Source organism: Macaca fascicularis, chromosome 15 (assembly GCF_037993035.2).
Source record: "Macaca fascicularis isolate 582-1 chromosome 15, T2T-MFA8v1.1".
NCBI lineage: Eukaryota > Metazoa > Chordata > Mammalia > Primates > Cercopithecidae > Macaca > Macaca fascicularis.
Window position 1 is genome coordinate 102381847 of NC_088389.1, and position 14413 is coordinate 102396259.

At 41.2% G+C, this 14413-nt stretch overlaps 1 protein-coding gene across 4 annotated transcripts in view; it reads right to left on the reverse strand.

Annotated features, from left to right (window-relative positions):
• Positions 1–4926: 4926 nt before the first annotated feature.
• The window catches only part of CEMIP2 (cell migration inducing hyaluronidase 2), an 87233-nt gene continuing 77746 nt past the window's right edge, over positions 4927–14413 (reverse strand). For all 4 annotated transcript variants that reach the window (XM_015437275.3, XM_005581919.4, XM_005581918.3 and 1 more), the window contains 3 exons: positions 11906–12060; positions 7295–7398; positions 4927–6944 (listed from right to left, as the gene is read on the reverse strand). In XM_015437275.3, coding sequence (XP_015292761.1) covers positions 6748–6944; positions 7295–7398; positions 11906–12060 — 456 coding nt within the window. In that variant the 3' untranslated portion in view covers positions 4927–6747. The remainder of the gene's footprint in view (positions 6945–7294; positions 7399–11905; positions 12061–14413) is intronic.

A 14413-nucleotide genomic window follows, 5' to 3' on the forward strand; every position in this document is an offset into this window, starting at 1 on the left:
GGGGGCAGAGGTGTGACTAAGCAGAAATGGGGCACAGAAAAACAGGAAGGTTTGTTGTCAAAGGCACTCATTTTCCAAGTCCTTGAACTCAGCTTAGCTAGTTATATGAACCTTAGCTCTAAACCATTTCACTACATGTCAGCATTTTTTCCTACTTGATAGGAAGGAAAAGTGAAATTGTGTGTGGTTAAAAAAATGAGAGATAGTGAGCCTGGTGTGGTGGCTCACGCCTGTAATCTCAAAGTGCTCACGCCAGCACTTTGAGAGGCCGAGGTGGGCAGATTGCCTGAGGTCAGGAGTTTGAGATCAGCCTGGCCAACATGGTGAAACCCCATCTCTAGTAAGAATACAAAAATTAGCTGGGTGTGGTGGCACATACCTGTGATCCTAGCTCCTCAGGAGGCTGAGGCAGGAGAATTACTTGAGCCTGAGAGACAGAGGTTGCAGTGAGCAGAGATCGTGCCACTGCACTCCAGCCTAGCCGACAGAGCGAGACTCTGTCTCAAAAAAACAAAAAGCCTGATAGCTAGAAATGATAGGTTTCTGGTCCCTGTTAGTTTATGGTACAGAGGGGTTAAAATAGACAAATTATTAACTGAACTAAAGCTCCTTCTCACAAGAATGAAGAGCTGAAAACTATACATACTAGCAGCAGAACAGGCTGAAGCCACATGTTTTCCAGGTTTGTTTGTTTGTTTGTTTTCCACATTTCATAACTCCGGTCTGTACACAGCTGATTTGTTGAGTTATGGTGCTAGGGCAACTAAGGGCATGAATGCAAATCTCATGATGTTCAAACCAAGTCACTAAATGGGTATTGCCTGGCCTGAGGTCCCGTTTTCTAGATATAAGTTAACAGTACCAGAGTGCGTTGAAACTAGGGCAGGGTTGTGCATTGGGTATTCTCAGTGGTTCCCCAAACTGGCATTATGTTAGAAGTCTGTTTTTAAAAAATCCAGATTCCCTAATCCTTAACCCTCAAAAAAACAACAACAAAGCTACTAAATTGGAATTCACAGGGGTCTGGAAATCTAATTTTTTAGAACACAAACCATCGGGCGTTTCTGATGGCCAGCCATGTTCAAGAGTCACAGCTGTTCTCATTTAATCCCCCCTGTAATTTCACAAAAGTTATGAATGGTTCCACTTTATAGATGAGAAACCTGAGGCTCAGGAGGAAGCTGCTCCCAGGACCACCACTAAGTAGAGAGTCTTAGCAGAATCAAACCTAGATTGGTCACAAAAACATCCATACCTGCAGCAAATAACTGTATCAGACACTTTACCCTGACTCCACTCCACCTCCTCTCACTAAGAACTATTTTCCTTAAAAAACAACTGACTGCATGCACTCTTGAAGGAGGCAAGTTTGGTCATCTTTCTCTCCCATCAGAACTCTCTCGTCCTCCTACCCATAGTGGGAGCTGAGGATGTTTCTTGCCTCCTAAGACTTGCAAATCTTGCATTCTCCCACATCAGAAACCTACCTGACCCAGGCCCTCCTCCGTCAGGAACTGGATGTTGACAATCAATATGGGCTGATGGGAGAAGGTGAACCTCCCACACCCACCCTCTTCTCTGGCAAGGGTCAATCTCATTATCCACGAATGATACTTAGCCACTTCCTGCAGCCCTCCATGAAGTTCGTGCATTAAAAGGTTTTTGCTTACAAAGCAAACTGCCTGTATGAAATGACTCATTCTACCTCACAAAAAATACATCTGAAATTACCAATCAGAGCTTCAGTAAATGTAAAATTAGTAAATAGGGTGAATACAGTTTCATCAAAAAGCAAAGAAACCTATGTTTTTGTTAGTCTCTGCAGCCTAATTGTGGCCAAATGTAGACTTTCCTTTAAAGTCCTTAAAAATAATAAAACGAACTTGTAGAAAATAAAGAATAGCTGGGATTTCAGAGTAGGAATAACTGTAGCCAAAGGAATCATTGTAGTGGTATTTCGGGCATCGTGGTGGGAGGACTTAATCATGGGCTCCAAACCCTTGTCCCACTAATAGCCATATACTTCGCCCAATATCAAATCAGCCCTAGTCAGAAAAAGTTCTAGGGAAAACCGTGTAGATAAAATCATTAAGGTTTAAAAAAAAATTCCATTTTGTTCAGATGTGTTCTCTATTGAAGGGAAAGAGGGAAAGGAAGAACAGGCTCACTACATGCTATGAGATGGTCAAACTTTAGTGTTCACAAGAAACATCTGGAGAGCTTGTTATAACATAATATTCCCAGCTTCACAACTCCTGGAAATGCCACTTCTCCTGTCTGAGCTGGGGCTTGGGATCCTGCATTTTCATCAAGCACCTCAGGCGATTCTGATGCAGGTGTTTTCCTTAAGTTGCTATTTTAAAAATTTTGACAATGTGGGAAGTTTCCAAGAACAGGACAATGAACACCCACTACACTGAGTCAAGGGTTGGCAAATTTTTTCAGTAAAGTACATCGGTTTGGACTGACAGTCTCTGTAGCAACTACTCCTTTCCACCCTGCAGCAGGAAGTGCCTACAGTTAATAAGTATACGCAAATGAGCTTGGCTATGTTCCAATAAGATTTATGGGCACTGAAATTTAAATGTCATAGAATTTTCACCTCATAAAATATTACTCTTCTTTCTCTTTGTTATATTTAAAAACATAAAAACTATTCCTAGCTCAGAATTGTAAGCAGAGGTTTGCCAACTAAGCCAGCTTTCCTATGGATGAACTTTAAATTTACCATTTTTCATATTTAGACTAATTATTTTGTCCCTCTTAGGAAAATTACAAAAACACATCTATAAAGATGTTTTCCGGTCCACCCTTTGCTGTATTTTCAGATATAACATGTTCACAGCTTGCTATGGCTGATAATTTTGGATGTCCTGTGGGACACAGTTCCTCATTTAGAAATCACAGTGCAGTCAGTCATTCTCTAAATTTACCACATAAAAATAAAAAGTGTGCGTGCCCTTATCCACAACACCAGGGCCTACTGAAGCATCCTTTTATTAGCTTTTTTCTCAAACTGAAGATAAATAAGGGAAAAACAAAAAAAAAACCTTTTCTCTTCCAGATGACTCAAATGGTCTAGCAAGTCGTGAACAGCATTTTGCCATTTGTGAGCAAGGAACCAGGAATGGAGTTCCTTTATTTTTTTCCCTCCCTGACCTTTTGTTGAAAATTAGCTTAAATAGTATCTGCTCACATTTCCAGCTGACTGGGTTATAACCAAGTAAGACTAACAGTAATGATACAAATCTGCTGCCCTATTAAAGGTCTTTCCCTCCAGGGGAATTTCTTAGGTTATTAAACATTGTTTAATAAGTATCCGAAAACCAAACAAGAATTCCAGAAGTAAGCTCCAACTCTGCATGAAGAAATTAACAAACATTGTCATCATGGAATCTGTGTATTGTGCTTACCTACTAGGAACAACAGAAAAAAACCACTCGACCTAACTAAAATCATTCCTTCTTACTGAAATGCGTCTCAACCACACACATCCAAACATGACCTCATCTCTTAAGGAACGAAAACCTACCGTAGTTATCTAAAGCACTCAAGCCTCGATCCATCACTTCATTACCCTCCCCTCCTCAAGACAAAGTAACCCGCTTAATGGCATGAGGATGTGTTGTATCTTGATGAAGTTAGAGAGCAGAGGAGTCATAAATCCTCTCTTCCCATCCCCGAGTCTAAACATCAGCTTAGAGGCTGCTTTGGAGTCATAGTCCATGAGATGGTGTGTCTGCCTTTTATCTTCTTGCCAGCGCTCTCTTCCAGCCTCTGAAGATAACATATGGCATGCTGACTCAGGTGGAGAGGCAGGAATCACAGCAAAGACTTAAACCCCAGTCTGTGGATACATGAGAGCCCTCTGTATTTCTCATCAGCTGGCTGATTTGTGGACGACCACATTTTTGGAGCTCAACCAACGGCCTCACCTGATGGAAAATGCTTACGAACTTATAAATCACCTTTGAATATATTTTCTTGGTAGAAATAGAACAGACTGCTAGCTCCCAATTGCCTGAAATGTATATATCAGTGTATAGAACCAATTTAATTTGAGAGGACTGAGGACTAAAAACTGTATTAAAAGCTTCCATTACAAAGAGACAATAGAGAAATGCTTTATTTAGGGCTGGGAGTTTTATAAGTAATATAGGAAACCCAAATAAAAATAATAGATAAATGCAATTTTGTTTTAGTCACAAAAAAATTACAGACTGAAGTTAAACAGTGGGCCTATTATATTAGTACAGTGGTTCCGAAACCTGGCTACATATTAGAATCATCCAGGGAGCTTTAAAAAAAATTTCAATGCCCAGGCTGCACCCAACACCAATTAAATCTGAATCTGGGGGGAAGGGAGCGAAGCCCAGGCCTCTATATATTTTTTAAAGCTCCTCAGATAATTCCAGTCCACAGCCAAGGTTGAGAACCTCTGCATTGGAGAATATAGTCCCTGCCCTTCTGAGCTTACTTTTACAATATTTACTTGGTGAATTCTGTTCACCAACTGTCTTCCTCACTTCTGTCAGTAACTTCTTTAGAGCTGGAATCTGGAATTTTAAATTTATAGATAGAGATATAAACTCACGTACAGGCCAGGTGCGGTGGCTCACACCTGTAATCCCAGCACTCTGGGAGGCCGAAGCAGGAGTATCACTTGAGGTCAGAAGTTCAAGACCAGCCTGGCCAACACAGTGAAATGCCACTTCTACTAAAAATACAAAAATTAGCAATGCATGGTGCTGGGTGCCTGTGATCCCAGCTACTCGGGAGGCTGAAGCAGGAGAATCGCTTGAACCTGGGAGGTGGAGGTTGCAGTGAGCTGAGACTGCATCACTACACTCCAGCCTAGGTGACAGAGTGAGACTCCATCTCAAATAAATATATAAATAAATAAATAAATCCACATACACACATATATAAAATACATGCGCACATATTTTTATTTAACTTAGGCCCTGATTATTAATATATAAAACAGAAAAACTAAGTGCCTTGGTAATTTACATATCTTCTCCAAATCTTTAAAGAACCAAACTCTAAAAACCACACATAAAGATATTTAAGTCATAAAACACACACATACACATACACTCAAACTTTAATGACCTTCAGGAACCATGATCCAATAATATATTTAATAGGTAAGATCTCATTCATCAGTATACAAAAAAAAAAAAAAAACCCAGAAAACAAAAAAACTAACTTTGATTAAGACATGTGCCCTTAGTAAGGGCACTTACAGTTAGAAAGGTTTATCGGTAGCACTTTGAGGTAGCATATTTTGTAAAGTCACAGGGCTGCTCTGCAGTTTCTCCTGGATACAAAGGTAGAGGCCATCAGCCTTTGCCCCTGGAAGAGGAAAGTGAAATTATCTGTATTCCTTGCCAGTGTCAGCCTGAACACACTTTATACCACCCACCCTTGGCCATCCCTCCTCTATACTTTATGCATGGGGGTTTGGAACAACAAAGGCATTTTGCTGCTTCTTTCCTCTTGGTATGGCAGCATCCCAGGCTGTGGAGCCAGTTGCCTCTTGCCACATGTGATTCACCAGCAGGAGACACATGCACCCTGTGGAAAGGGAAGCTGGGCATCACGGCATGCTTTTTAATTGGCTTTAACATTTCATTAAGTAAGAGTGACTCATTCCTGTAAGGCTTTAAAGAGGTTCATTTCTGAGTATTCTCTCCACGATTCTGACCCTAGAAAGCGCTCCTTTTTTTCCCTCCCTGGGTGTAATCATTTTGGGGTATCATTAAGCTTTCTGGGATTTTCCTGGCAGGAGGGTGAACAGAAAAGCTTTTAAAAAATCCACACAAAACAACAACAAAAAACCCAAGTGCAAGAGCGATACCAAGAACAGACTTCCTTTGTGCAAGTTAAAAAGATACAAGTTTACGGTTCAGGAAAACAACCGACTTCTTAAAACAAAGCAAACAAACAAAAAAGGAAATATTCAGTTCAGCTCTGCATTTTAAATACAAATATACAGTCAAAACAGGCTAAGGATTAAAGCTGCAAAAATGGTCCCAACAGCCTCAGACTTTTGCTGCAGGAAAATTTTTTGCCCAATGGTCACAGATTAAAGGGATGTCTAGTCCCCAAGAGCCCTTTTGTCCCAATATACTTCCTGTTTGAAAGTTGAACCCTTAAAAGTAATTGATATACAAGTGAATAAAAATAGCACATGTCCAGACAAAAAAGGGCATGAGCTGGGCCTGAGTTGCCACTTAAAACTGTCATTCAATATCATAGAAAATCCTCAAAGGCTGCCCAGAAACAGGGCCCCAGGCACTGCTGAACATGCCAGCCACCAAGTCGACGCCACCCGACACAACTGAGCGTTAGACTTCAAGTATCCAAGGTGCTACAATAGCTGGTCCTCTAAAGACCTCAGGCTGACTCTCAGAAGCCCCCACTCCACCCCACCCCATTATACAAAAAGTAAAAACATTGCTCATGGTCATTACAAAATACTGGGGTGGAAAGTGAGGAATAAAAGATCTGCTCTCTGAATACACCAGCCTTACAAATACAAATAACGTCTTTAACATTTTGTACAACTAGAAGGTGCATGAAGCTGGTATCCAAGCAATGATTTCAAATGCTTTCTTTTCTCCCCGTTCTGTATCAAACTGGAAAATGGTTCCATTGGGTTAACAGTGTCATTTTAGAATGCCATAAATTAAATAAGTTAGTTCACATTTTTTCCCCCAGCACTTAAGTTACAGTTAGTCTCTAATGTGCTTTTGAAGCTTGCTTTAGCAGTTCCAGGTCTCTTCTGCGGACAGTGGTGGCTCTGGGACAACCATATTCGTCCAGCTGCAAAGGTATGAATTGTTCAAGCACCCCAAGGCCCTGTCCAGCAGGACTGGTAAATAGCTTAGTCCATGATGGTTTAAAGTTTCCACTGAATCCCAAAAATATGGTACTCCCTGAAAAAAAAAAAAGAAAAGAAAAAGAAAAAAAATTCAATTTTTATAGCTACATTCCAGCAAGAGAATACAGGAGGTGACTCGGAGGTGAGCAAAACAAAGGCAGCTATTAAAAAACTCTACACTTCCTTACATCAGCAAATGAACTCTCACCACCCACCTCTTGCCCTAGATAACAAACCACATCCCAACACACTTCCTGTCACACTGTGCCCTTATTTAGAAATCATCTTAATGATACCCACTCCAGCAAACAAGCTCATGAAAATGGTCTGGTAGCTGAATTGCACCATAAAATTGCCTATGTTGCTGGCCCTGTAAGAACTTCATGGAATAATACAAATACAAACCTTTGTCATAAAGATGAGCTGGTTTGGCTAATCCCAGAGGTACTAGTAAGTGTGAAATGTTCAACTGCTTTATTTCTCCTCTTGTGCTCAACAGAACAATTGACCTGTATGTAAAATTTAGAAAGTCAGAGAAAATTTCAATCCTTCAGCATGAGTATCTTTCTCAACTGAATGCTGAATAGAAATATTAGATAAAAGCAGAACTCCAAAAAGAAAAAAGCCTAGATGCTTTTCCATCCAATTCCCTTCTCTTCCACCCCACCACCATGGGCTTCGCATGTTGCTCTTACAAGGGGTAACACACGGAGAAACCAAATCATTTATGTAAGTTCACCTAGTGCAGGGCTTCCCAACCCCTGGGCCATGGACGCGTACCAGTAGATTAGGAACCAAGTTGCACAGCAGGAGGTGAGCGGGTGAGCAAAGCTTCATCTGTATTTACAGCCACTCCCCACCACCTGCATTACAGCCTGAGCTCCGCCTCCTGTCAGGTCAGCTGTGGCATTCAACTCTCATGGGAGCGGAGCCCTATTGGGAACTGAACATGTGAGGGATCTAGGTTGTGTGTTCCTGAGAATCTAATGCCTGATGATCTGTCACTGATCATCACCCCCAGACAGGACCATCTAGTTGTAGGAAAACAAGCTCAGGGCTCCCACTGACTTTACATTATGGTGAGTTGCATAATTATTTCATTATACATTACAATGTAATAATAATAGAAATAAAGTGCACAGTAAATGTAATGTGCTTCAATCATCCTGGAACCATCCCCCTCCACCTCTGGTCCATGGAAAAATTATCTTCCACAAAACCGGTACCTGATGCCAAAAAGGTTGGGGACTGCTGACCTAGTGGATGGTTTGGGGTGCAGTTCTTTTAGGGAATAGTCTATTGTTGTTGTTTATAATTTGTATAAATTTGTGGGACACAAGTGCAATTTCATCACATACATAGGACTGCATAGTGGTGAAGTCAGGGCACTTAGGGTATCCATCACCAAATAATGTATACTGTGCCCATTCAGTAATTTCTCATCATCCACCCCTCACCCTTCCTTCTCCATTGTCTATCAGGGAGTAAGTCTACTGTAACATGGGAGAATGCTTTTGTTTTGTTTCAAATACTCTATTTATTTAAGTTCTATTATCTATTTATTAAATAAATGGATAAACACAATTCTAAAAATAAACAAACAACTAACTGTGTTTTCCATGGTCTGAATGGCCATTTTTGTCCTACAGTAAACCAATACACATACTCGGACCTATCTGTGGATTCTCTGTTCTTCTCCTCTGATCTTGCTCTTCTCAGCCAAAACTATGCTGGCCTATGGCTTCATGGTCTGTTTTAATATTTGATAAAACTAGCCCCTTGTATTACTGTAATTTGTTTATATTTTACTACTTTCTCATTTATTCTTCCAGATGAACTACAGTATCAACCGTCAAGTACAGTAGAAAAGTACCTTTTGGGACACTAATGAAAATGTGTCAAATTTATATTTTAACTAAGTAAACGTAATGCACTTGAATCATCCTGAAACCATCCCCCTCCACCGGTCCATGGAAAAATTATCTTCCATGAAACCAGTCCATGAAACTAATATTTATTCATTTTTCCATTCAGAAACAGAGAGTCTCTCCTTTTATTCAACTTCTGTTGCATATCCTTTAGCAATATATTTAATAATGTATTTATTTTGTGTGCGTGTGTGTGTGTATACAAACGCACTGTTTCAAAAACTTTAATCAGAAATATTCTTGGCCAACCAGGTGCAGTGGTTCATGCCTTTAATTTCAGCATTTTGGGAGGCTGAGATGAGAGAATCACTTGAGCCCAGGAGTTCAAGACCAGCTAGGGAAACAGCAAAACTTCATCTCCACAAAAAATAAGAAAAACAATAAAATAAAATAAAATAAAATAAAATAAAATAAAATAAAATAAAATAACAGACAGGCTGGTGGTGTGCACTTGTAGTCTCAGCTACTTGGAAGGCTGAAGTAGAAGGGTCACTTGAGCCTGAGAGGTCAGGACTGCATTGAGCTGTGGTCACATCACTGCACTCCAGCCTGAGCAGCTGTGTTTTGTTTTTTTAGAGATAGGGTCCTTGCTCTGTCACTCTGGCTAGAATGCAATGATGCAATTATAGTTTACTGCAGCCTCAAACTCTTGGGCTTGGCCGGGCGCGGTGGCTCACGCCTGTAATCCCAGCACTTTGGGAGGCCGAGGCAGGCGGATCACAAGGTCAGGAGATCGAGACCACAGTGAAACCCCGTCTCTACTAAAAATACAAAAAATTAGCCGGGCGCGGTGGTGGGCGCCTGTAGTCCCAGCTACTCAGGAGGCTGAGGCAGGAGAATGGCGTGAACCCGGGAGGCGGAGCTTGCAGTGAGCCGAGATCGCACCACTGCACTCCAGCCTGGGCGACAGTGCGAGACTCCGTCTCAAAAAAAAAAAAAAAAAAAAAAAAAAAAAACTCTTGGGCTCAAGGGATCTTCCTGTCCTAGCCTCCTCAGTAGCTGAGACTACAGGTATGTGCCCACATACTCAGATAATTTTTGAATTTTTTATAGAGACAGGGTCTCATTACATCGCCCAGGCTAGTCTTGAATTTCTGGCCTCAAGCAATTGTCCTGTCACAGCCTCCTAGGCAGGAGCCACTGTGCCTGACTTCTTGGTCAGTATTACTGAAAAAAAAATTTCAAGAACAAATCAGTGTTTAGGGGGCTCTGAGTAGCTCTTATTAATTAAAAGGTAACATTAGATTGATTTATTTTCAGTCATCAAGGATGCCTACAGGAAGTTGAAATTTGCGTAGTATATCTTAATGTGGGTCTTAATAGTTCTTAAGATTAAGTGCCTTCAGTTTCATGCTGGTATGGGTTCTTTATTGTAGTCTGTCTGTCTTCTTTCTTTCTTTTTTTGAGGCAGAGTCTCGCTCTGTTGCTCAGGCTGGAGTGCAGCAGTACGATCTCGGCTCACTGCAAACTCTGGCTCCTGGGTTCAAGCAATTCTCCTGCCTCAGCTTCCCAAGTAGCTGGGATTACAGATGCCCACCACCACCCTGCCCAGCTAGTTTTTGTATTTTTTGTAGAGATGAGGTTTCACCATGTTGGCCAGGCTGGTCTTGAACTCCTGATCTCAGGTGATCCTCCCGCCTCAGATTCCCAAAGTGCTGGGATTACAGGTGTAAGCCACCATACCCAGCCTACTGTAGTCTTTCTAAAGCAGCAGTGACACAATCTAGAATTAGTGCAGCAGTCTAAGTACGGCCACCCTGCATACCTGACCTTCTTCAATAGGTCAGAATTACCCATAAGATCATTTACAGGTCACCCCACAACCCTATACACATAGACACGTGCTCAGTCTCCCTAGAAGTCACTGCCAGTGGCTCCACACTTTCTAAACACTGTTAAAATACAACATACACATTGAATTTTTGCAAATGAATCCTATGTGTATAACCAGAGGGTGGATCAAGAAACAGCATTACCAGTATCTTAAAAGCCTTTCTGTTAATGAGTTGGTTTTACCTCTTAAATCTATGGGGTACCTTGCAGGACTACCACGTTGTCCTAAATATTTCTGGTGAGATTTATGTCCCGGATTGTTTTAGGGGAAGTGAGTGTGTTTTCAACATTAGGAAAAATCTTTAAATCCCGCAAGGAAATTGAGGCTGTACAAGTGTCTTAAGCCAGAAGACAGAACTACATATTTACATTTAATGTTACATCCAAATAATCCAGTGACTTCATAGAATTTATTGGCATCCAGTTCTATAAAGCATAAGCTATCGGAAAATGATTCTAAAGCTAGGTAGGCCTTTAATTTGGGGAAAGCTTATGTTCCTTCCTTAATGGTCCACTAAATGAAAGCCTGTGTATAAATCAACATCTGTGGCAAAGGCAGAAAACACCCGGAGTTCATCTCCTTGCCTCCAGGCAGGGTCTAACCAACCCAGAGGAAGAAAGCTTTCTCTCCTGTGCAGCTTTCTTCAGAGACAGCAAAGAACACCAATCAGACTAGTGCTCTACAAGAGCGATCGCACGCTCAACCACTTCAAAAATCAATTTACTCTTTTCCAGCCATTTCCAAGTGACCCAGGTGATGACTTCCTGTATCACGGTCATAGTGCAATGCTGTCCAAGACCATCAGTGGGACAGAGGGCTGCAAAGGTCAACTGCCTGGAAAATCACTTCAAAATAGTAAAAAGCCTTCTGAGGGAGTTGCAGACAAAGTACATCAACTTAATACTAATAAGTATAACGCTCTGATATTTGTTTTGTGAGACTCAAAAAATAAATAAAATAAAAAGTGGGAGAGTAATGTTCCAAATAATGAGAGTTTTTTCCCCCGAAGAGCCTTCCCACCATTTGCAAAATGTTGCAACGCCCAAGTTCTGCCACCGGCAAGCAACGGCTTGTCAATGATAAGCAGCTTAGACGACATGGGCGTCAATCTGAGGTAGGAGAGGAATGTATACCTTGCACAGTGCCGTGAATGTCCACAGAGTAAAAAATCAGAGTTGACCAGGCATTATCGGTTGTGGAGCATTCCACATCTTTAAGGTGGCTTTTCCCTGTTACAGCACAAGCTGGACCTACCTTGGAGGGATGCCTGTTTTTAAATACTCTTCCATGCGACTGACATCAGCAAGAGGAAAAACCTTTTTTTCCGTCAACCGGAATGGAACGCTGCACGGATCCACAACAAGGAGGAGGACGCCTGCACTTCGGAAGGTAAAGTCAGTGCCATTGACCTGAGAATGCAAAAACATCTTCTGCTGTCATCATCATTTCAAGAACATCTGCAGGATGACTCATTTTTCCGGCCCTTTCCCTGTGTCTTCTAAACCCATGATTCGAAGTATATTTCCAAGATTCAAATTGTGTGCTTCACTTGCTTTTTCTTCATCATCTGAAATTGCGCCTGTGTTCCTAGACACTGCCTATAGATTCTGCCTTGACTAATGTGTGCTGACTGGAGAAGCTGCTTTGAGCAAGGCATGGTGGCCCCCACTCAGCTAAGCTGGGTGACTTCACTCTGAAGTGCTCAAGGCATTCCTTCTTACACACACTCTCTGGGGTCAAAGCTTTGTAAGTCAATGATAGGTGGCTGCCTCTGTACTTCAGCTCAGATGGCTTATTGTCATATTGGTTCAGAAAAAAATACACACACACACATATAAATATGTATCATGCCTTGACCCCCAGGAATTCCACATTAGTTTATATTTGTAGTTTGCTACAAATACAGCTCTTCTCTGAGATCAAAATGACAAAGCAATAATTTTACTGGAATTTAAGCTACAAAGTACTACTACATTTATTTCACAATTATTGTGAGCTAAATTTTCAAAGTCATCCTCTTTAAATCAATGGTGTGTGACCTTTTCAAGAAAAACGAACCCCAGACATTTCCAAATATCATTAATTTCTCAGTCAAAAATGAAGGAGCAAAACAAAACAACCAAGCACTAATTAAACCCACAGGCACCGTTTCTGTTTATAAGACGTAAAATTATAAACTATTCTAAAGGCTAACAAAGGAGAAGTGTTCTCACCACACCTGTCCATGTTTGGGGAAATTATAATATTTAAATTTTACTTCTAATCACTTTAGGTCTCACTGGTATTCAAAATGGCATTTTAAGGCCAGGTGTGGTGGCTCACGCCTATAATCCAGCACTTTGGGAGGCTGATGTGGGCGGACCGCCTGAGGTCAGGAGTTGAAGAACATCCTGACCAACAAGGCGAAACCCCATCTCTACTAAGAGATATACTGCGCATGATGGTACATGCCTGTGATCCCAGCTACTTGGGAGGCTGAGGCAGGAGAATCGCTTGAACCCAGGAGGTGGAGGATGCAGTGAGCAGAGATGGTGCCACTGCATTCCAGCCTGTGTGACAGAGTGAGACTCTGTCTCAGGAAAAAAAAAAAAAAAAAAAGTCCTTTAGCTAAGTTTAAATTGCACCAATCCAGTGAAAATAGTTCTGAAAACATTTGAAGTAAATTTTACATGTGGAAAGACTAGACATGATTTCCTTATTTTTTTAAATCTCAATACTTAAAATTGAGGTACATTTAAGAAAAAAATACGTAACAGTCCTCAACATATTCAGACTGTCCCCATGAAAAGTATCCCCAAAACCTGTTGCTTAAAAAAAACACAAAACTTTCAATGAAAACTAAAGCAAAGCAAGGTACCATGGCCCATGCCTGTGATATTAGCTACTTGGGAGGCTGAGGTAGGAGGGTCATCTTAGTCTAGGAGTTCAAGGTCAACCCAGGCAACGTAGCAAGACCTTGTCTTAAAAAAAAAAAAAAAAAAAAAAAAAAAAAAAAAAAAAAACAGCTGGGTGCGGTAGCTCATGCCTGTAATCCCAACACTCTGGGAGGACGAGGACGGTGGTCTAGGAGTTCAAGACCAGCCTGGCCAACATGGTGAAACCCCATCTCTACTAAAAATAAAAAAATTAGCTGGGTGTGGTGGCTGGTGCCTGTAATCCCAGCTACTCGGGAGGCTGAGGCTGGAGAATCTCTTGAACCCGGGAGGCAGAGGTTGCAGTGAGCCAAGTGCCACTGAGCTTAGATGACAGAGCAAGACTCTGTCTAAAAAAAAAAAAAAACCAAACAAAAAACCCTAATGCAATCCCAGATCTTAAGGAAGGGTTTTCAGATAATGAATGTAAAAAGTATTGTTGATAAATATGGCTTTTCTACAGTCCCAGGCACCCAGTGTGTAACAACAGAGTCAAACAATGTTTTCAGACTCTAGGACATAGCCTGCCTGCAATTTTTTTTTTTTTTTTTTTTTTTTTTTTTGGCAAAACGCTCTCCCCATCTCTCTCTCTTTCTCTCTCTCTCTCTCTGTTACCTAGTAAACTACTAGAACAGTGAGATTCAGCACCCACCTGCTTCCCTTATGCAACTCCCAGTAGATACCATGCTAACAGGCTGGGATCAGGTTCCTTATGCAGCTGACTGCATTCAGATGCTGAGCTAGCAAATTTCATGCCAATAAAATTACATCATGAGTGTATTACAAAATGCAGGACTGCTAAAGGAGGGGAACAGGCATACACACAGACTTGAAGAATCTTTAACCTGGT